The sequence below is a fragment of the Medicago sativa genome, chromosome 3 (genome assembly GCF_051527215.1).
Source record: "Medicago sativa cultivar Bolivia chromosome 3, Bolivia_mono, whole genome shotgun sequence".
Classification (NCBI taxonomy): Eukaryota; Viridiplantae; Streptophyta; class Magnoliopsida; order Fabales; family Fabaceae; genus Medicago; species Medicago sativa.
This window is the reverse complement of record NC_140751.1, coordinates 68,183,533-68,207,126: the sequence shown is the minus strand read 5'-3', so window position 1 is coordinate 68,207,126 and position 23,594 is coordinate 68,183,533. Positions and strand designations below refer to the sequence as shown.

Below are 23,594 nucleotides of genomic sequence, written 5' to 3'. Positions count from 1 at the left end.
AAGTGTTTCATCTTCATTTTAGATCTCTATTTTAAAGTAAATTCATGTGTAGAATTCATATTTTTGAGTAAAAATTTATAATACTATAAAAAAAATTCCCATAAAAAAAATTAATTTTTTTTAACAAAATATGAATTTTTAACCGTAAAAATATATTTGTCAAAAAAAAACCGTCAAAAATATAAAAATAAAATCAGTTTCATGATTTATAACAGTTATAAACACATGTAATTCATTTTTTCCTAAAGCATTGTCCCGAGCTTTTTGGTCAAACTCCTTCACTTTAACTTTGTCTTTGATACTCATTGCAACTTAAGTTTTGTGTTTATATATTAAATCAATTTTAGTAAGCCATCCGATTTTCTTTTCTAGCTTCGACACTGCTCTTTATCTTTATAAACCACCTCAGACTACTTTCTACTTTATTTTTCCAAATTGTCATGTTCGTACTCCTCCACAAACTCATATGCTTTTATGATAGCATTACATTTTGCTTCGAGATCGGGAGTTGGTGTCTAGCTGCAATTTTGTTTGGCGTGATTTGGTGTTTCTCTGGTGTATCGGGGGTGAGGGGTGCCCTTCTGATTTGGTCTTAAAGTCTGGTGGGCCGATCACTTTTGATTCGAGATCGGAAGTCAGTTCTTTGGCTCAAGTTTGATTTTGGGCTTTTTATGGTTTCTCTCGTTGGATCGGAGGATGAGAGGTGGTGGAAGTTGAATGGTCTTTTGGTTAGGAGTTTAGCGGATGTGGCTCAGCTTTGGTGTTCAGGACGGGGTTTTATCTTTTAGGGGTGTTTTTCTTTGGGGGTGAGTAGTGACGATGGATGGTTGGATATCGTTTTTACAGTGGTTGGTTTCGTGAAGGAGTATGTTTTAGGAGGTGACGTGTATTTTGGTGGGTGAGGTCCTTCAGGGTGTTTTTATGGTGTTTATTTCCGGGTGTTCCGCTTATATACGGCGCCTTTGTTTGTATTTTCAATTTCACTGGTCCCTGTTCGTCTTGAGCAGGGATCATGTCGTTTAATAAAATTTGTTGTTTCAAAAAAAAAACAATTGCTCCAAATATTGAACCAGAGTTGGTATAGGATGCGCCCATATGGTTGGATGGTGATAACCTTGAAAGATAAGTTGAAAGGCCCTCAAAAGGTGATCTTAAGTTATGACATTCAAATTTCTTAAAATCTTTAAAGTTGATTTTAAGAAGGCTTATGACTCGATCAATTGGAGTTTTCTAGATTACATGATGACGAGGTTATGATTTAGTGCAAGGTGGTGTAGCTGGATACAAACATGTCTATTTGTGGTAACCTCTTTGTGGTAGTTACCGGTTGCCGATCGAGGAGATTAATATTCAGCGTGGGCTGAAACACGGGTGAAATCTTGGCCCCATTCTTTTTTTGTTAGTGATTGAGGGTTTAAGTGGTGTCATCCGTTCAACGGAATCGAGGAACCTGTACCATAGTTTTAAGGTTGGGAATTCATGCCTCTTAGTTATCCATCTTTAGTGCGCCGATGATGCCATCCTCTAGAGGAAGCCTCTGTGGCCAATTCGTTAAGATTTATAATTTAAAAATGATGTGAGATAACTAGGGATGACAATGGGTACCATATGGGTACGGTACTGCGGTGCCCTTCCCCATATCCGCGTTTGTAAAAAATACTCGTACCCAAGCTCGTACTCTCGTGGGCAACAACTTTAGTGCCCTTCCCCATACCCTATGGGCACCTTAGAGCTCATACCCGCACTTTAACTATGAAAAGACAATAAAAATATCACAATTGAAATAAAACTATGGTTCAAGATTTTGCAAATTAACTCATAAAATAATATGAATTATAATATTTACCAAACTAAAAAACAACCAAAACATCCTTCAAAAATTGTACACCAACAGGAGGGATAAATTATTGTATTAAGTAGTTTTTAGGTTTAGGCTTAGACTTAAATAGCTAAATAAATTAATTAATTATACACTGAAAATAAATAAATTATTTATCGTATTATATAAATATGTTTATGCGGGTTGCAAGGATGGGAAATATAGTACACTTACCCGTACCCATACCCATTTAAATTTGCGGGTAATACCCGAACCCAAGCCCGGGTCCATGAAAACGGGGTTTTACCCTACCCATTGTGGATAATTTTTACGGGTAGCCATTGAACCTGGGTCCAATTGCCATCCGTAGATACAATGAATTTTAGTGAGCAAGTGATGAACAAAAATCCATTTCCTACAATTTTTTTCAAGACAATTTTTTTTTTAAAAATACAAAATAATCATTTTTAGAAGTTTTCATACTTTTGTTAAATATATTTAAAAAAAATCATAGTCTGAAATTAAATTTAAAAAATGCTTCAAATGAAGGTATTTCGATAGCTTCTTCAAAAACTCAATTATATGTAAATGTTTTATTTTTCTCTCTAAAAAGTGATTTTTATTCCGGTAAACAAACACAATTTTTTTTAGAATTTCTAAATTATTGATTATCAAATTTACGTTTTTACAAGGATCGTGCTAACAAGATTTTTGAAGACATTGTCTAAAGAATATATATAAAGAAACTTTGTGTTATCTCTTTTTTACAGAAATTTGTTTTAAAAAAATAAGTCAAGAATTTGTTTTAAAAAAATAAGTCAAGATTTAGCCAATGTAATAATAATTACATCACATTTTATGAAAAAAAAAATGTTTTCTAAAAATACTCAAAAGATTTGTTAGCATTTTTTGATATATGAATGTAACAAATGGTTCATAAGAATTTCATATTTGGATGAAACATGAGACAATCCACATCTATTTGTACAATTCCATCTTTGTAACAGTCCTACAGTCCACTGATGTGAATTTTATTTATTTAAGATCTCAATCTTACTTATTGATTCAGATTGGAATTTCTACATTTGGTGCAACATACGGAAAACTTCAACACTTGTTTTTGCCTAAACTTCATCTCTTGTTCTTATACTCCATAAATCGATAAATAAATATATGGATGATGATATGAAGTGTGTCTCAAAGACCCGTGGTTTGGTTGGTATGTAAACAAAAAAAAAATATACACATGAAAAATGAAATTTGCATTGCAAAAGGCGTGGACGGCAGGATTCGAACCTGCGCGGGTAAAACCCACATGATTTCTAGTCATGCCCGATAACCACTCCGGCACGTCCACATTTGTTGTTGTCACTGTCAATCATTGCGATAATCAATGAAAGAAATCATGAAACATTTTTCTATTTTCCTAAAAGAGAGAAAGAAAATAAATAATAAATAATAGTCTTGTCTCCCACCATAGAAGAACACGGTGGCTGCAAATCTAGAGATTTCCAAATCAAAATAAATCATTAATTTAAGCTTTAAATTATCCCAATCTTGAATTTTAAAAATATGTAGTTAAGTGTTTAAAAAAGAATATGTTGTTAAAGTCTTAAAGGTGGTGAATAAATTGACAGATTACATATACTTTATAGAATATATTTCGATCGGGTGAATTTTCAATTTTCTTTAAAAATACGACCCAACACGCAAAAGTCTATGACTTACATGGCTTTCTATGTTCAATAATATAGATGGTTAAAACCCATAATCAAATCACATCATTTAATAGCGATAAGACAACGACCAACAATTCACGACAAATTATCTGCAACTAATAACTCTTTTTGACATACAATCAAATTACACGTCACTTATAAAAAGTCTCTCATTTTTGAGTGAAATGTACGTTTTGTATTTCAGTTAAATATCCATACTCTTTTAAAACTTTTACTGACTTAAGTGTTCGAGTACCACTCCCTAATGTGGATCAATCGTCGTCCTTCATTGCATCTAGCCGAATTCGATGATTGTCAGGTCTATTTCATACCAAAGTACTTATTATATATGATAAAACGATAATGAGCACCCTTAGATCATCACTTAAAAAATACTAAGAAGTTTATATAAAAAATCAACAAATGTGGACAAAAATAACAATTTATATTCTTAATAGACACAATTTTCTTTTATAAATTCTTTAATAACATCCTTACGACAATTGTTATGGTGACACATTATCCAAACCAAACCAAACCAACTAATGAGAGTAGATACATGTTTAAGGTTGACATAATCTCTTTGTTTCTTCTTCTTCTTCTTCTTCTTCTACCATCACTCACTCTAACCTCTTAACTTCTAAAATCAGAAGCATTGCAATATCAGCCATCGATGGCTCCCAAAAGGGTTCTTCTCCTTTGCGGTGATTTCATGGAAGACTATGAAGTAAGTAACGCTTCACTCAACTTCATTTCATCACCTTCACCCACCCCTTCACTCTAATTCTCACGTTTTCTGTTGCAGGGTATGGTTCCATTTCAAGCATTACAAGCCTTTGGTGTCTCCGTCGACGCTGTTTGTCCCGGCAAAAAATCCGGTGATGTCTGCCGCACTGCCGTCCACATTCTTTCCGGGGGCCAGGTCTCTCATCGTTAAAATCTGTTTCTGGCTTTGTTTAACTTGCTTTTATCATTATATACAACACAATATATATATTCAAATGAAAAGGATTTCAACATCAAGCTAGATATAATTTCATATCGGATAAACAATTTAAATTAAGCACTTATAGCATAAGCGCTTATCATATAAGGGCTTATGTATAAGCTATTTTATAACAAGCGATAAAATAAAGTCAAACTGTTTTTACTTTTTATATAAGTTATAAGTTGTTTATGGACATGTCATAAACTATCCCGTAGAGCTTATGTAAATAAGCTCAAAATAGTTTATCGACATGTCATAAGGTGTTTCGATAAACTCTCCCAAAACATGTTCAAAAGTGCTTATGTCAGTCGAAAAACTTAAATAAGTCAATCTAAATAGCCCTAACTTTAAAGGAAAAAAGCTAAAAAAATTATCTAGAAATATCTAATCAATTCCCGTAACTGGTTTAGTTCCAATTTCCAAACATATTTTTGGTGAGATTTTATGATATGTATGGTAAAGTTTTAATCTTGAATAATGTTTTTTTTTTGCTGGTTTCAGACTTATACTGAGACAGTTGGTCACAATTTTACACTCAATGCAACTTTTGATGAAGTTGATCACACAAGCTATGATGGGTTGTGGTTACCAGGAGGAAGGGCACCGGAGTATCTTGCACACATTCCTAGTGTTGTGGAGCTGGTGACTAAGTTTGTTAAATCTGGAAAAGAAATTGCTTGCATTTGTCATGGCCATTTGATTCTGGCTGCTGCTGGTGTAGTTGAAGGTCGCAAGTGTACAGCTTTTCCTCCTGTCAAACCGGTATTGGTTGCTGCTGGTGCTCATTGGGTTGAACCTGACACCATGTCAACAACTGTGGTGGATGGTAATCTCATTACTGCACCTACTTATGAAGGGCATCCTGAACTTCTTCGCCATTTTGTGAAGGCATTAGGAGGCAAAATAAGTGGTTCTGATAAGAAAATCCTCTTTATTTGTGGGGTATGTTCAAATGTTTTCCTTATTGCCTGTAGTTAAAAAATCACGGACCGTGGGACTTGGATACTGCTCACTTTACTTCTTTTTGGCATGACTAGTTGTAGAAGTAGAATTTTTAGGAATAGAGCTAATCACTATTTACTAATTAGTATCTATGGGTTTTTGTTTTAGAATTTCCTTGTTAAACATGGTGTAAAGCTATCTTATACTATACCTTCAAGCAATACCTTTATACCACTTAATTTATGTAGGTTACTTGCTACTATCTATAAACTAACAATCTATGTAACATCAATATTTAAGATTGAAGGCGTGTCTAATCCGACACGTGTTGGACACTGACACGATACTCAGACTTGTGTTACGTACAATCAGTTATGTTTTCTCAAATTACTATTGGTGTCATCCCCAATGTATGTGCTTGTGTTAATGTTACTTTGTTGCAATTATTAGCATTAAAACCGTTAAAGTGGGTGACTTTCACTCGCCACTCTGCATACACTTAACATTTATTAACATTAAAATAGTTAAGTGGGAGACAATCGTGGCCCAGTGACCTTCGGATAATTCACAGTTCAATATTATAGTATATGAGGAGTGTCATGCACCTAGTGCAACCAATAATTTCTTTTGTTTTTACCATGCACCTACTGTAACCAATAATTTCTTTAGTTTATGTTCTTTCATAAATCATTTTACCTTTATTGCTATGATGGTTGATGAGACGTTTTTTTAACAATTTTTAATCACAGGATTACATGGAAGATTACGAGGTCAAGGTTCCCTTTCAGTCTCTTCAGGCTTTAGGTTGCTACGTTGATGCAGTTTGCCCCTCAAAGAAGGCTGGTGACACTTGCCCAACTGCTGTTCATGATTTTGAAGGAGATCAAACTTACAGTGAAAAGCCAGGACACAATTTTGCTTTAACTGCGTCCTTTGATGATGTTGATCCTTCAGGCTACGATGCTCTTGTCATCCCTGGAGGTCGATCACCTGAGTACTTGTCATTGAATGAGGCAGTTATTGCCTTGGTGAAGCATTTTATGGAGAACAAGAAGCCAGTTGCATCAATCTGCCATGGCCAACAGATTTTAGCTGCTGCTGGTGTTCTCAAGGTATCATTAATCTAAACTCATTACAAGCACCATTTTTGTTATTTCATGCTAGTTATTAACCACCATTTGAATTGAGTAGCTACTAATATTCTTAAACTCTTGTTCATTCTACACCTGTTTCTATCCATCATTCTTTTGGATTGTGGGTTACAATGTTATAATTAGCAAGGCTGAGCAAGTAGGAAGTTTTCCTTAAATAAATCCGATAATGTAATGGTGTTGTTATAGACCGCACTTGTGGTCTAAACTGTCATAATGTTGTATTAATTTCTTGTTTTCTTGCTTGGATAATTGGAATGTAATCCTCAAGCATTTTCATTAGATATTCACTATCTATTGCCCGAAAGAATGATAATACATAATTAAGCATAAAGAAATTAAATGTGGACATATCTATCTTTTTACTATTAATGAAAGATGATTCGATGAGATTTGTGTCATCTTCTGGTGTTTGGTTTTTGGCTCAACACTTTCTTCATACCCTTTTTTATGTGGGTTTCATTGATACCATTAGTGTTCACTAAGAGACTTTATAAATTACTTCTGTTGGTTGAGTTCTCCTCATTATCCATCTATTATGAAAAAAATTGATAAATCTTCGGCCATGGGTGTATCCCTCATTTTCTAAATTATTGATGTCACATGTCTGTTAATTTTACTTTCTTTCTGTTACACATCATTCATTGGTGACGGTGCGTTGAAAAACATGTATTGAGAATCATTTAATATTTTGTAAAATAAAACATTTATATCATTCCTCTTATTTCATTTATTGAAACAGAAACTTAAGAATCTACTACATTTTTCTTGTAACAGGGAAGGAAATGTACTGCTTATCCGGCTGTGAAGCTTAATGTGGTTTTGGCAGGAGCAACATGGCTGGAGCCTGACCCCATAAGTCGTTGTTTCACTGATGGAAATCTTGTTACTGGAGCTGCATGGCCAGGGCACCCTGAGTTCATTGCACAATTGATGGCACTACTTGGTATTCAAGTATCTTTCTAGTCGCACTTTGTAATGAATAAACTCTGCCACATGTGTCCAGTATTAGAGGGTTCAAAATAAGTGGATGTGTAGTTTTTCTTCTTCTTTCTTTTATTATATTTGAAGGACTTGTAATGTGCTATGGATGCAAGCACTTTGAGCAAAGTGTCTCTTTTGGCTAAGGAATTAATCTTTCTCCTAGTGAAGAGATACATCGTGTATTTAGAGTTCAAGAAAAATAAATAAGAAAACTCCTTTGAATTAAACTAACTAGCTTACAACAAATTTACAACAAACAAAACTAATAAACTGCACAATCATAAACATAACAATAAATTCACAACAGACATAGCTGCAATTTTGTATCTGTCCGATGTCTAATACAATTTCTTAATCCTATTCGTGAACACATTAGTCACTATTTCACATGATACTTTATAATTGTATGATTGATGAAATTATGAAAAATTGAAACTAAGGAAGAGTAACCCTCATCTGGTTTATTTTGTTACCTTTTTGGTTCAATTCCCTTTGCTGCTCCATACAATCATCGAGCTGATAGAACAGAAACGGAGGCAGTAGCGTTAGATGTAGAAGAACCAGTTGAGGTAGAGTGGCCTTCACAAGACCTAAGATTCGTTTGTACAAACACAGGAGTAGTTGGTTTCAGGTGCTCCACTAAGCTCCTGGTTTGGAGGAGGCTACTACTCCAGCTGATGCTTGGGTACATAATAAAGCAATCATTCCAGCTGATGCTTGAGTACATAATAAAGCAATCACTATCATTTTCCTCACTCATTCTCCATTATAGTCATCAGGGTCCAAGGCCTTGTTCACGAGCTCCAAATGCATGCCTCTCTCATGCGGTTTCCATGTATGTTTAGTGAAAGTCAAAGCTCATATGATAAAATATTAGTACATACTCATTCGGGTCATTTTTATAAGAGAAATTTGTGGTCTCTTCGCATGACTCACATTTTAATCCCATAAATATGAATACAACTGAGTGTTATTCGTCGAATATGGATGACTCAGCAAATTATGTACATCTCATGTGATTAAACCAGTTTTCTTAATTAATATGAAATCATGTTCCACTAATATTTTCTTTGTCCGGAGAGATGCAAAATTATGACATTTTTCCTCTGCCTGTTGTTTTAAGTTTTAAAATAAAACAAACTAGCTAGGTTTATTTTATCCCAAACTACAAACAAACTTTACACAAATTCATATTTTAGCTATTTTCACTTGGCTTTGGGATGCAAATATATCACCAGTTCAACTAAAAATACCAGTTTCCACAGCTGCAATGGTAAAATTTGTATTCCAATGGAAGTGACAAATATGTGTTTCAAGTATATTATATTCTGTAATTGAAAGTCTTGGTTGAGACATACAACTCGTGCATTAAATCATGGAGACAAATTGGTCCTAGTTTAGATTTTCAAAACGATGTAGCAGTGTAGCCATTACAAATGGATATCCAATTGTTTAGAAAGAATATTGAAAGCACAAACAACAGTAGTGTGTGCAAATGTATGTGAAACAATATGTCCCACATCGACAATATCAGACACAGTGGCGAGGGGCATGGGATATAAAATGAAAAGGTATGGCATTGAATTACATACTTACCTGGATGGGGTCAATGGGTGATCAAGAAGGCCCATGGCCTAGGAAGGTGACCTCCATTGCACTTAGGAGGGGTGCCTTCCTAAGGTCTACCCAAGTGGTGGAGCCTACATCATAATTTGTTGCTGTGGGGGCCTGCGTTCGCGCGGCCCCCTCCAATTTTAGTTTAAATTTTGTGTGGCTGGGGCCTAGGATCTGATAAATGGCCATTTGGTTCAGATCAAAGCAATTCATCATTTGCTCATCAACACATTCACCAAAACCCAGTAAATCAGGAAAAGCTCTCTTTTACCCCTTTTCCTTCCCCTGTCATCTCTACTGACATTATCTACGTCATTCAAACACTGAACAACTTGTTCTTTGATCTATAATCCTAAATTCATGACTCCCAAAAAGGGTCTTCTCCTTTGCGGCGGTGATTCCATGGAAGGCTATGAAGTATGCTTCCCAAAAGGGCCTTCACTCAATTCACCCAACTCATTTTTCTGTTGCCGGACATTGCAAGCATTTGGTGTCTCCATCTCCATCGATGCAGTTTGTCACGGGAATTGACATCTTGTGGTGGTCAGGTCTATGTTTAACTTGCTTTATCATGCAACTCATATATTCACAATAAAGTGTATGTTTATGTATAAGTTTATTTTTAGGTGCATAACTTAAGAACACCCCGCTTATTCAAGAGGTGAATTTCTAATCACTAGGTTAGTTGACAAAAAAAGAAGTTAAATTTGGATAAACTATTTAAGTTTAAATATGATTTTTTTTCATGCAATTATACTGTCTTTGTTTTAGTCTGATAAGGTTTTTTGTTTGGTACCGTTCTTGTAGATGTAAAACATGTTGCTTTGGTCCCAAACATTAGCTTATTCGGTCATGTGGCGTGATTATATTTGGTCTCGTATGACTTCAGGGACTAAAAGCAACTGTTTATCAATTTGCAGGGACTGAATCCAAACAAACATTGATGAAAATAAGCTAAAAATAGTAAACATTATAAGTTATCTCAAATAGTTTCAAAAGCACTTTTGTCGGTGTATAAATAAACTCAAATAAGTCAATCCAAACAACCTTAACTTTAAAAGAACTCAAAAACATCCAATCAATTCCCATAACTGTAGTTTAGTTCCAAATTTCCAATTTCCAAACATATTCTCAGTGATATTTGTATGTATGGTAAAGCTTTAACTTGAATAATGGAATTTTGCTGGTTTCAGACTTAAGACAGTTTGTCACAATTTTACACTCAATTGAACTTTTGATGAGATCGATCATACAAGCTATGATGGATAGTGGTTACCAGGAGGAAGCGCGCTGGAGTATCTTGCCCACAATGCTTCTGTTATGGAGCTAGCGGACATGCTTGTCAATTCTGGACAAGAAATTATTGCTTGCATATGTCATGGCCATGTGATCCTGGCAGCTGCTAATCTACTTGAAGGTCGCAAGTGCACAGCTTTTCCTCCTCTCAAACCGGTATTGATTGCTGCTGGTGCTTTTTCGTTTGAACACTATGTCAACAACCGTAGTGGATGGTTATCTCATTACTAGTATCCCGAACTTCTTCACCATTTTGTGAAGACATTAGGAGGCACAATAAGTGGCTCTGATAAAAAAAATCCTTTTTATTTGTGGGGTATGTTCAATTATTTTTCTCATTGCCTGCAGTTAATAAATCAAGGACTGTGATACTGCTCTTCAGGCTTTAGGATGCCACGTTGATGCAGTTTGCCCCTCAAAGAAGGCCATTACTAGTTCCTTTTTCTTGTAACATGGAAGGAAATGCACTGCTTATCCGGCTGTGAAGCTTAATGTGGTCTTGTCGGAAGTTGGTTACTGGAACTGCATAGCCAGGGCACCCTGAGTTCATTGACCAGTTAATGGCGCTACTCGGTATTCAAGTATCTTTCCAGTAACCCTTTGAAGGATTCAAAATAAGGGGATGTGCAGTGTTACCATATTGTATTTGAAGGATTTGTAATGTGCTAGGCAAGCAAGCACTTTGAGCAAAATGACTCTTTTGGCTGAGGTATTATTCTTTCTCCTAGGGGAGATATAAATTGTGTATTTATAGTAAAAGAAAAATAAATAAGGAAAACTCCTTTGTAGCAGACTAACTAGCTTACAACAAATTCATAATGAACAAACCTAATAAACTACACAAACATAGACCATAAATTCATAATAAACATAGATGCAACTGTTTATCTGTATACTATTTTCGAATTATATTGTTGAGATCGAACACCACATTAGATAATACTTTTGTACTTGTAGGATTGATGAACAATTGGAATTAACGAGGAGTAACCCTCATCTGGTTTATTGTTATCTTTTCAGTTCAAGTCCCTTCACTGTTCCATATAATCATCGAGCTGATAGAGAAAAGGAGGCAGTGGCATTAGACGTAGAAGAACCAGTTGAGGTAGAGTGGCCTTCACGAGACCTAAGATTCGTTTCTACAAACACAGGCATAGTTGGTTGCAGGTGCTCCACTAAGCTCCTGGTTTGGAGGAGGACTACTACTTCAGACATCGTTGGTCTCATTCCAGCTGATGCTTGAGTACACAACAAAGCAATCTCTATCATTTTCTTCACTTCTTCTCCATCATAGTCGTTAGGGTCTAAGACCTTGTCCACGAGCTCCAAGTGCATGCCTCTCTCATGCAGTTTCCATGTCTATTCAGTGAAAATCAAAGACCATATGTTAAATGATTAAGAGATAATCCCTCTGGTCCTTTTTGTAAGAGTCACTCTAGGTTCTTTTATTCTTAATGTAACAAACAAAATACAATTTTAAAGTGTATTAATTGTTATGTTTCCCTTACATTAGGGGTTTTTGAAAGGTAAACTAGCATTAACTACTTTTAGGATAGTTCTTTAATCTGTGTTTTTTTCATATGTATCTTGTAAAAATAAAAATGACTTAAGGGATTCATTGTTTTGACTTGTGAGAAGTTGCTTACCTTTTGAAGAAGGAATTCACCATCATCATCAGCCTTCATTTCGGTACTCTTTTGACCGCTTATGATTTCTAGGACTACAATACCGTAGCTGTAGGTATCAGCCTTTTCTGATAATTGACCATGGATTGCATACTCGGGTGCTGTGTATCCCCTGACAAGATCAACAAAACAATACTTATACATGGTCTGAAACTAAGTTCTCTCTTATATAACATATGCTGTTCAAATAAATGTAATCTAGGTGAATGAAATTGTTTTGCCTTACAATGTTCCTGCAACTCCTGTGCTTAGATGAGATCGATCCCCTGGCAAAAGCCGCGCCAATCCAAAATCAGCAATTTTGGGGTGAAGATTATCATCAAGGAGAATATTGCTACTCTTTATATCTCTATGTATGATGGAAATGTGGAATTCCTCATGTAGATAGGCCAGTCCCCTTGCTGTGCCTAAAATTATGTTACACCTTTGTTTCCAATTGAGGGAACCTTGTTTGTTACCTATTTAATTAACAAGTTCATATATTTAAGGCTATGGAAAAGAGAAAAGAAGAAGTAGAATAAAAAAATTCAACAAATTTAATGATTGTCTTAGTGGTTGAATTGAAGAGAGTTATTACCAAACAAGAATTTGTCAAGGCTGCTGTTTGCCATGTATTCATAGACAAGTATTCTCTCTTGGTTTTTACTGCAACAACCAAGAAGTCTAACAAGATTCCTATGATGAACATTGCTTATAAGCTTTACTTCACTTTCAAAATCGTTGTCTATTTTGCTTGATTTTCCCAAAACTAGTTTCTTGACTGCTACAACATTTCCATTTTTCAAAGTACCCTATTCAATAGCATGATTGAAAAATATCTGTAAAAGTGAATTTTCTCCGTTGTGCAAATAAAAAAAAAAGGAAAAGCAAATTCACATAATCATTATTGTCTTAGAACATGCTCTACATTAAAATTGAAATTATGCAAAGGACTTTAGATTACCTTGTATACATCACCAAAGCCTCCTTCTCCAAGTTTATTTTCATCATTGAAGTTTTTTGTTGCAGCTTTTAAATCACTATACTTGTAGTTAACTGGACCTTTCAACTCAGTTGCTCCCAATATGTTACCTGCAAAGGAACACATGAGTTTGAGTTTCTTTGAAAAATAAATGCAAAGTCAAAATCACACTAGCGTAGCAATGCATCACTACCTATAATGCATTGTTAGTGTCTATTGAAAATACACACTAAAGCTGTAAGCAACATGCATCACTGACCTCTAGGAGCCCTCTTAGGTTTTCTGTATTGTCGCCAACCTAACAATGCAAGAATGATAACAATAAGACCTACTACACCTCCAACAACACCACCTATAATGGCCCATTTGTTGCTTGAACCTCCTTCATAACACAAAAGAATAGTTTACATCAGTTCCAATGAAATGAGGTACTACTTTTTATTGTTTGTGTACAACTTAGTGCACCAAGTTCGCAATTTGCATTTAAGTATACGCGGATTTAATTTGTATACATTGTTTGTATAAAATGTTTTTATACATGTATCCGGTCATGATCACTCACTTGTCATTATTATCACATCGGCAGTGCATATCAATTAAACTCTATATAAATTATTCGCTAAACTAAAATCAATGAAAAAAAATTATACCAAATAATCGTACCTTTTAAGTAGGCTGTAATATCAATGGTCTGATTATCAGCAAAAAAGGGTGTCTCTGAGTATCTCATAAAACACCCTGCATCATATGCTCTACCATCACTGTTAGGAAGGCAAGTTTGCAAGCTGTTGTATCCAACTGTTAAACAAGCTAAACAACCACTTTCTGTGACTGTTTCAGCACACTGTGCAATGGCATAAATTGAACTATTACCACCAGGTGTCACTTGTGTCTTAGTAGCTGCAAAAAAACCTTTAATTTTAGGTGTTGCTAATTGGATATCCATCAGCACTTTATGTCCAATTGTTCCAAATGCAGTGCCTTCTTTTGCAGTCTTGTTCCCACATGATATACCATTCCCAGGTTGAGTTGTTTGATCGTAGAATCTTTCACTCTCGTACCTTATCACATTTTCAAAGGGTACAATGTCATAGTCAAATAAGAAAGGGAACTATATGGAAGTATATCCTTAAGTTATTTCATATTTCTCAAAAAAATGAAGATGTCAATTACTATAGTTTTAAAGTAGGGTTAAATATATTTTTGATCCTATATAAATATTCAAACTTATCGTTTTAGTCTCGCTAATTTTTTATTTTTTTTTTTCGTTTTTTTAGTTCTTCTAAAGGTTTTATATCACTTTTGTTCTTTGCTTTTAAATCTGGTTATATGTACCCTTCAAATTTTTGAATGATTTTATGCCTAGAATATTATAAGAATCTCTTCTAATAAATTAGAATTTTTTTTAACAAAACATGAATTAAATATAAACGTTTAATCGCCAAAAACATAAAAATTCATATTTAATTCACACGATTTTATAATAATCATTATAAAAATGTCACAAATTTTTTTTCACTATTAGTTTTTGTATTAATTATTATAAAATGTCACACAATTTTTTTCACCGTTAGTTTTTGTGCTTGTAGAATACCAACCTCTCAAAAAGGTTTAAACGTGGAACCTTATTAATTTTGAGTGAAAAAAGTGACTTTATAGTAATAAAAAATCGGAAAAGATGTAATATTTTATTAAAATTTGCTAAAACTTGTCAGGTTTCACCTTTTACAATTCGGACAGCACTTGTGTAACATTATGTCACGGTAACATTACATCTGGGCCACACAACACACATTGTCACACAACATCTGGGCCACACAACACATACAACACATCTGGGCCACACAACACACCACATTTGTGTGGCCCAGATTTAATGTCACCGTGACATAATGTCACGCAAGTCCAACCTTAGAATTCAGAATTCCATATTCGAAGCATCATTAGTTTTTAGGCTTTTGATAATGGATGTGCTAATGACATTGTTTAAAGATACAAACAAAAATTTGTTTATTGAAAATGTTAAGTGTTTCAATTTTCATTGCATCGAAGGTGTACAATTTTAGATTATTAAACTAGCAACAAACCCGTGCTAAGCACGGACCGTGCTCTGCACGGGCTAATTCGAAGTGGGGGATGTGCATCAAAGCACATTGCAATGTTATATGAGTTGAGAAGATAAGAAAAAACTAATGATAAAGTCAACGCTAATGATAAAAGGAAAAATTATTTTGACTTCCCTTCAGATTTTCTTAAATAACACAGACACCCCTTCTAATTTTTGAAACACATCAATCTCCCTTCATTTTATCCATTTCAATCACTTTGTAAATATACAATTTAATTTGTCATTTTGGTTTGTTTGTATTAGCTTTCTCTTTTCACAAATAAGTTAAATGAAGTGTTTTTCTCGCAATGGAGAAACAATAATAACATTTGTTTTTACCACCAAATAGAATCTAACATCGACAATTACAGAAGAGATCAAAAGAGAATATAGAATTGAGAAATTTTTTGGTGGATGGACATTGTGGTTGAACAATGAAAAGGAAATAATCTTTGATATATCCGTTTTATTACATTAGAGTTTAAAAATTAAATCACCTTGATCCAGGAACAATAAGTTGGGGAAAATTACCTACATGAAAAATGGAAAGAAAAATGGTCGAAAATTAAATGAGTTTCATACTTGTATGAAGAAGTTAATTGCTTAAAATAAATGGGGTTTACAAAGTTTAAACCATGTTATATTATAAGAGAAGTGCTTGTCAATTTGATAAAAAAAAAAAGATTAGTATTTAGTTAAAAAATAGAGCGGGTGTTTGTGTTATTTAAGAAGATCTTAAGGGAGGATAGTGTAATTATATGTAAAAATATTTAAAATAGTAAAAATTTCATTATTGATAGAGATGTCGTTATGAGTCTTGTTTATAAATTGTAAAACTGAATTATTTACTATGTTGACTTTTCATATTGATAAAGATTTCATTAATTGTTTTTTGCTGAGGTTCACTTTTCATATTTTTTTTATCCTGTTTCGCGCCCGTATATGAGTTTGCTAGGTTGCGCCCGTTATTAGTGAATTTTTGTTAGGATAGATTTGGGTCGATCCACTTGGTTTGATTTATTATTTGGATTTTGTGTTACAAAACTATCTTCTTGTTTAAAGTTTTTTTAAAAAAATTTATTGCAAACCCTGTAGGGCTTATTTGTTACAAATTAAAATAAAAATAATATTCACATTCAATAATTTAGTATTTTTTTAAATTTTAATAAAAATATCATAATTTATTTTGTGTTTGTTTATGGTTATATAAAATCATTTTAAAAAAATAATATATTGTAGTTTGTTTAGATACATCAATATAAGTCCTCGTGAACTTAACTCAGTTGGTAGGGACAATGCATAATATATGTAAAGTCTGGGGTTCAAACTCTGACCACCACCAAAAAAAGATACATCAATATAAAAGAAACTTTTTGTTGCAAAATCACATCAATCTTTTGAAATTTATGTTCTCTCACAGCTAAATAGGTTCTTTTGTTACAAAAGACACAAAAAGATAAATATAAGTTGAGGTGTCAAAATATTAAGATGTGGGAAAATTGTGTTTTTACTGATCATTAACTTTCATAATTAGAGAAAGATAATAGATTGTATTTTTTTTTTAACTCTTTAGATTTTTAAAAGTTGAATTATAAGAAAATTTGTTTTGATTGGGATTAAGATTAAGTTTGTTTGTAGATTAAGTTAATGTGTTTTATTGAGTGAATTTGTTTTAATTTGTTTTTAAAAGAGAAAAAATAGGGGGAAGTTGAAACAAAAGGATATAATTTTGATGACGTGTCATAAGATTAAGAAGGGGTAAGATTGTAATTTTTTTAACTCTTTAGATATTTAAAAGTTGAATTCTAGGAAAATTTGTTTTGATTGGGATTAAGATTATGTTTCTTTTTTCTTTAAAAAAGATTTAGTTAATGTGTTTTATTGAGTGAGTTTGTTTTAATTTGTTTTTGAGAGAGAAAAAATAGGGGAAAGTTGAAGCAAAAGACACAAAAAGATATAATTTTGATGACGTGTCAAAAAATTAAGAAGGGGTAAGATTGTATTTTTAGTAGACATTAAATTTTATAATTAGAGAATAGATAGATAGACAGAGAATTGACAATAACCTTAAAGCACTCATTAACATTCATCTAGTTTTTTCCTTAAAAAAAAAAAAACATTCATCTAGTTTTTATTGTCTTTTTTTTTTTCACGTGTACAATATTTTTTTTTTGGGTTATCCAATTAAATCTTACTAGAAGCTTGTTGAGATATTTTATGTAGTTTAACAAATTGTTTTCATGGTAAAAGCTGATTCATCGTTAGTATAGTCTTTAAACTCTTAAAAAAAATAGATTTGAAAAATAGAAGATGAACTAAAAATAGATAAGAGAGAGAGAGAGAATAAACTTAAAGGAGGGAGAAAGTTTTTTAACTTTTAGTCAATGCAAAAGTTTTTCATCTTCACTTTTGGTCTCTCCTTTAAAGTAAACTCATATGTGGAATTTGTATTTTTGAATAACAATTCTGCAGAAAAATTTATAATATTATAAGAATCTCTCACCAAAAAATAGAATTTGTTAACAAAATAAATTAAATATGAATTTTTATATTTTTAGTGGTTAAAAATTCATATTTAATTTATGTTTTGTTAAAAAAAAATATTAGAGTGATTTTTACGATATTCTACACATTTCTGCACAATTTCATTAAAAAAATACAAAAATTGATTTAAAAATAAGGACCAAAAGTGACTAAAATTTGAAGGACTAAAATTAAAGGGACTCAAACAAAAAGTTGATATATTTATAGGGACCAAAAACAAATTTAACCTTATTGTAAAATCAAATGTACCACGATTTTTTTCCCTATTAGTTTTTGTGCTTGTATAATGAGGAGTGTTATTTGAACAACCAATTTGGTTGACAACTTATTTGACAACCATCATTTACAAAGAAAAAGTGGGTACTTGCTCGAAAACCAAAATAATAGAGAGATAAAGTGAAAAAATAATGTGAGTATGAGAGAGAAAATTGTCACAAAAGTTGTCACCAAATGGATGTTCAAATATCATTTCTCTTGTATAATACCAACCTCTCAAAAAGGTTTAAAAGTGGAACCTTACTAATTTTGAGTAGAGAAAAGTGAATTTATAATAATAAAAAATGGGAACAGATGTAATATTTTATTAAAATTTGCTAAAACTTTTTTTTTAAAGGAAAAATTTGCTAAAACTTGTCGGGTATCACCTTTTAGAATTCCATATTTTATGCATCCTTAGTTTTTAGGCTCTAATGGGTGTACTAATGATATTGTTTAAAGATCCAAACAAAGAATTTGTTTATTGAAAATGTTAAGTGTTTCAATTTTCATTGCATTGAAGATACAATTTTAGATTATTAAACAATAGCCTTAAAGCACTCATTAACATTCATCTAGTTTTTTCAAAAAAAAAAAAAACCATTCATCTAGTTTTTATTGCCTTTTTTTTTTTGCACATGTGAACAAGTTTTTTTTTTTTTTTGGGTTATCCAATTAAATCTTACTAGAAGTTTAAGTAGTTTAACAAATTGTTTTCCGGTGCCGTTTACCGTAGGAGACTTCAATAGGTCTCTTACGGTACAAGACCAACCTTTTTTTTTTTCTTATGCAAAATTAAAGTGGGTGGGTGCACAAGTTATTTTATGACCATTAGATCAAAAGAGGTACACACTCTTATCATACTCTCTCAACATTATATTTTTTCTACACAATCTTCCTCCACCAGACCACCACCATACACTCTTCATCCTGAACCGAGACCTCATGTTTCTGCAGTATCCAAATAAATATCTGATTCAATCATTCCATGAACAACAAATCAGGGAAAACTAAAGGAACTCCATTATTAAGCAAAAACAAATAATTACCAACACTTTTTCACATTCAACATAAATCCTCTATGATAACACAACTACCGTTTTTAAGATCTAGAATATGTAAATCCAGAAACATGTATTAGAAATCGTCAACAGAATGGAAATTAACGGATTGAAAAGCGTTGACGAATCGGAAATTAACGGCTTGAATCCGAATCGGCACCTGTGCCGGCGCCGGAGATCTTGCTTGTTGAACGAAACTCCATCTCCTTCAAGATTCATTAGATCTTGTTCTCCGTCACGAAATCTTTCTATCGATCTACTTCTTTTTGCGTTCTGGACACCTTCGCCGGAGAGCCACCGTCCACCGCCGTTGCTAAGGACGCTGGTCATCTTTGTCGTTTCATTTTCTGGGCAAATTATCCTTTTTTTTTATGATTTTTCTTATTATGTTTTGATGGAAAAGAAGTGTCTTGCACTTCAGTGTAAAAATAAAAAAATTGTTCACTTTACTGATATCATTTACCATAGTTGGACGTTCCCAAGGATTTAAATTGGTAATTGATGGTATTGATAGGTTGAATTTCTGGTCTAACATTACATTTGAGAGGTTGGTGGTGGTGGTGGACAAGTAAGCAGAAACATGGAGGGGAAGAAAGAAGGATAAGTGTAAAAATAATCTAGTGTTAAAGAGAGTATGATAATACCATGGTCTTTAAAAAATTTCAAGTCTATTCAATGGTTGATATCTATTTTGCAAAAAAAAAAAAAGTTAAGTCTCCTACTGTAGGAGACCTAAAGTGGTCTCCCACCGTAGCCTTTGCCTTGTTTTCGTGGTAAAAGCTGATTGAAAGGTAATGTTGAAAAATTTACATCGTTAGTATAATCTTTAAACTCTTTAAAAAAAATAGATTTGAAAAATAGAAGATGAACTAAAAATAGATATATATATATATATATATAGAGAGAGAGAGAGAGAGAATAAACTTAAAGAGGGAGAAAGACTAGGAAAGAAGTGATTGAATATATTCAATATGATAAAAAGGGATTGCCAAAAAAAAATTGATAAAAAATAAAAATAAAAATCACAAAGTAGATTACACGATAAGACTTTGGAGTATTAAGTGATTTTTTTGACAAATTAACTAAGTGATTATTGTGTATTTAATTACTATTTAAAAATATTTTGAAAGTAATTTAAAGATTAAAATTAAGAATATAAGGCTTCTTTTCCTCCTTCGAGTATATTAGTCATAAAAATAGAAATAGAATTATATTATTCGAAAATCTACTATAAAGTCTTACTAAAGATTGTTTTAGGGATGAAACTTGGATTCTTTTGATTGATTCATCCTTACTAAAATTTATGAACCACTTTTGGTCAACTAGATTTCTTCGCCGTATGTTTGATGGATATAGTTTTGAAATTTTTAAAACGGCCTAGAATTTTCTTAATCTGATTAATAACAAATTTCACTGTTGGATTGATAAAATTCTTGAAAAGTGCAAGTTCATAGTATTTACATGGATCCTTGAAGTCCATACACACATACCTGAGGAAGCAGCCATCATAGACGAGTCTAGCCCCATTAGCAGCTGAGCAATTACGGATTTTGGTAGAGGCAACGTTGAAGCAACCAACACAATCATTTTTAGAGAGGTAATTTCTACACTGAAACATAGAATACACAATTACCTCACCTATGGCTTGTTGTGATGTAGCAAAGTGCTTGCTTTGATTGCTAATTTGATTCTTCAAATCTAAAAATGTTCGATTGATATTTGCATAGAAGCTACGCAAATTTGATGCGTTATATGTGCTACATCCCTTGTTTAATACTATACTTGTTTGTGAATCTCCAACAACGCAATCATAACTAATTAATATGTTCCAACACACCAAGGTTATGAACACTAGCTTGAGTTGCAGCATCATCCTTAATTTTACCTTTGTACAATGTTTCAATGTCTTATGTTTGTTTTGTCATGTAATATATATTCTCGAGTATATGCTATGATTATGTTGACATGTAGAAATTTTAGAAGAGTCCAAGTGGGAGTATAGGATGGGATTAATATTAATATTCAACTCTGCCAAAACAATATCTTGGTTAGAAAATTGGTAGTCTCACGTATACGGTCCTGTTATGAGTGTGTTTTTCTAACACAAATTAAAAGATGTTCTATACGTCTCAAATAAAAAATAATAATTAAAGTTAAAGAAACCTAGCTATAAAAAAGAATTTAAATATAAATGAAAGGAATTTTCCTCAAAAAAAATATAAAGAAAGGAATTGAATAACAATTGACTTATGAGTAATATACATATTATTGTACAATTAGAAGGAAAAAAAATTATACTACATTAAAATTTGAGAGCGACATTGATTTTAGTACAATTATTTTTACAAAAATGTGATGTACAAATTAGAAGAAAAAAAAATTATACTACATTAAAATTTGAGAGCCACATTGATTTTAGTACAATTATTTTTACAAAAATGTGACATTGATGGAGAATATTTTAAATGGATGAAAATATACGAGGGCATTGGTGAGGACCAAATTACTTAAAACGTAGTCAACACAATTAGCAGCCATGGAAAACAGGCGTTTACTTCCAAATATGATTTCCAGAAGACGTGCAAAACTACCCACCCTAACAACACAACAATGGGGTTTGAACGGTATTATTTTCATAATATATACTTGTTTAAATAATAATAATAATAATAATAATAATAATAATAATAATAATAATAAAATAGTACAAAATAGTTTGAACTACCAAAAAAAATTATAATTGGGCCTCTGAATTTGTCAATAGTTTGTAATTAGGATATCAAACTAATGCATTTTTAATCATGTTTCTATATTTTTAAACAATTTATATTAGGTCACGTTAAAAAATAATTTATATTAGGTCTTTAAATTTTAAATGAATTCTCGCAAAAAAATAAATTAATGATTTGTTTTGGTTATCTAAATATATAGATCAAACTATAATCAGTGAGTCAATTCAAAAAATTTAGTTCAAATCATTAAAAAAAAAATAGAGACATTAAATATAAAATATTGACAAAAACAAGTATAGAGACATGGAATATTTTAGAGCCAGGACTTTACTACTTATTAAACCTTAAGATATTAAATGAACGGGGACATTTGGATTCAAGTCGTAGATGGTTCCAACCTTTCTTTGAAAGATGTTTCATTTTTTGAAGGATTGAAAGATGTTTCATATCTATCGTTAATTGATCATTGCAAAATAGTTGTAGTTTTGTCTTTTAAGTACAAACTTTTTAAGTTAAGTTTATAAAGAGACAAGTTAATAAAGCTATTAGAAGATATGATAATACTTTCTTTTTAACATTCACTTAAACATTCATTCTTTTGTGGAATGAAACTTTTATAGGATCCACATTTTAGAATTAATAGATAATACATAAAATGATGTAACTCGCATGAATTTCATATTACAAGAGATCGTGAATATTGAAAAGATAATATTGATAGCAATTTTTACAAGCTAAAACAATTTTAAAGTTTAAACACTCAACGTGACCAATATGATGATCACCCGAGCTTCCTTCATGATCCAACTGTAATTACCGTCTAAATTAAAATGTGTAACTCATTGCAACCACCTGCCTTTTAACAACTCATCACTATGTATGTAATGAATGATGAATTCCATCATTGTGATTCGTCTCAAAAACACCCAACCAACCACACATTCTAAGAAGAGATGATTGCATGTCTCTTCCATATCTCATCTTTTGTCGGAAGTCTTCCTTGCAATAATTTCCAATTGTTAGTGTAATACCTATGCTTTTGTCACACATCCAATAATGGTCTTCGTGTCAAATTATTCAACAACCAAATTTATTCATTGTTTCTATTCAGATATACAGCGAATCTTTGTAAAATCGCAACTGTACCTTAGTATCATTGAACAAACTACTTATTACTCTAGTCTCAAGTGTGTTGCGATGTTTTCACTTTTGGTCTTATCCTTTAATAGTTTTATCCTAAGTTAAAAGATATACTGTTGCGAATTCGATGAGAAAACACACCAATAACAAACTTGATGTGTGGAGCAAGGGATAATTAAGCAACCAAAATCAAAGTGTATGGAACAATTATAAACACAAGCCAAAAGTAGAAAACAGCGAGAAAGAAAAGAAGAGAGAACACAAAAGAATTTGTTGACCCAGTTCGGTCCAAATTGACCTAGTTTGGGGGAGAGAGCAGTCCTCCGTTCCACTATATGATGAGTAACGTTACAAAAGAGATATCAATAGGTTATGAGAATAAGTCTCCCGCCTAATTCTACCCAAATCCCAGCCTCTTCCCGTAACTAAGAGACTCAATCATAATAGTGTTTCCCAAGGTGAATCAACCCTCAAACCCTAGTGTTTGTTCCAAAGAGACAAACTCTACACAAACCCTAGTTTTGTTGTTGCCTTTCTAAACCCTTGTTTCAACCCCCTATATCTCAAGGTTTACACTGATACAATGTCTATATTTAT

At 32.6% G+C, this 23,594-nt stretch overlaps 2 protein-coding genes, 2 non-coding genes and 1 pseudogene across 7 annotated transcripts; 3 read left to right on the top strand and 2 right to left on the bottom strand.

Moving 5' to 3' along the window:
• Positions 1–3,094: 3,094 nt before the first annotated feature.
• Positions 3,095–3,176, bottom strand: TRNAS-AGA (transfer RNA serine (anticodon AGA)). The gene has a single exon. It is a non-coding gene; the product is annotated as a tRNA-Ser (tRNA).
• Positions 3,177–4,042: 866 nt separating this feature from the next.
• LOC146939493 (protein DJ-1 homolog D-like) lies at positions 4,043–7,829 on the top strand. The gene is made up of 5 exons (XM_085753116.1): positions 4,043–4,264; positions 4,343–4,459; positions 5,027–5,467; positions 6,217–6,579; positions 7,396–7,829. Exons 1-5 carry the CDS (start codon positions 4,211–4,213, stop codon positions 7,582–7,584), a joined length of 1,164 nt encoding a protein of 387 aa, XP_085609242.1. The 5' UTR covers positions 4,043–4,210; the 3' UTR covers positions 7,585–7,829.
• Positions 7,830–9,190: 1,361 nt separating this feature from the next.
• LOC146939492 (U1 spliceosomal RNA) lies at positions 9,191–9,351 on the top strand. The gene has a single exon (XR_015033894.1). It is a non-coding gene; the product is annotated as a U1 spliceosomal RNA (small nuclear RNA).
• Positions 9,203–12,149, top strand: LOC146939491 (protein DJ-1 homolog D pseudogene; annotated as a pseudogene). Its single transcript, XR_015030006.1, has 3 exons — positions 9,203–9,282; positions 10,410–11,221; positions 11,470–12,149. The product of XR_015030006.1 is annotated as a protein DJ-1 homolog D pseudogene (transcript).
• On the bottom strand, positions 11,194–21,029 carry LOC146939490 (cold-responsive protein kinase 1-like). Of its 3 annotated transcripts, none has more exons than XM_085753113.1 (8): positions 20,616–21,029; positions 13,822–14,219; positions 13,418–13,540; positions 13,141–13,268; positions 12,775–12,988; positions 12,424–12,655; positions 12,159–12,309; positions 11,194–11,871 (listed from the first exon to the last, which is right to left on the bottom strand). In XM_085753113.1, the coding sequence occupies exons 1-8, from the start codon at positions 20,996–20,998 to the stop codon at positions 11,560–11,562; spliced, it is 1,941 nt and encodes a 646-aa protein (XP_085609239.1). In that variant the 5' UTR covers positions 20,999–21,029; the 3' UTR covers positions 11,194–11,559. The 3 variants fall into 3 exon arrangements, with proteins under 3 accessions (XP_085609239.1, XP_085609240.1, XP_085609241.1); XM_085753114.1 differs by having other exon boundaries at positions 13,915–14,219; XM_085753115.1 differs by having other exon boundaries at positions 14,071–14,219.
• Between the last annotated feature and the right edge of the window lie 2,565 nt (positions 21,030–23,594).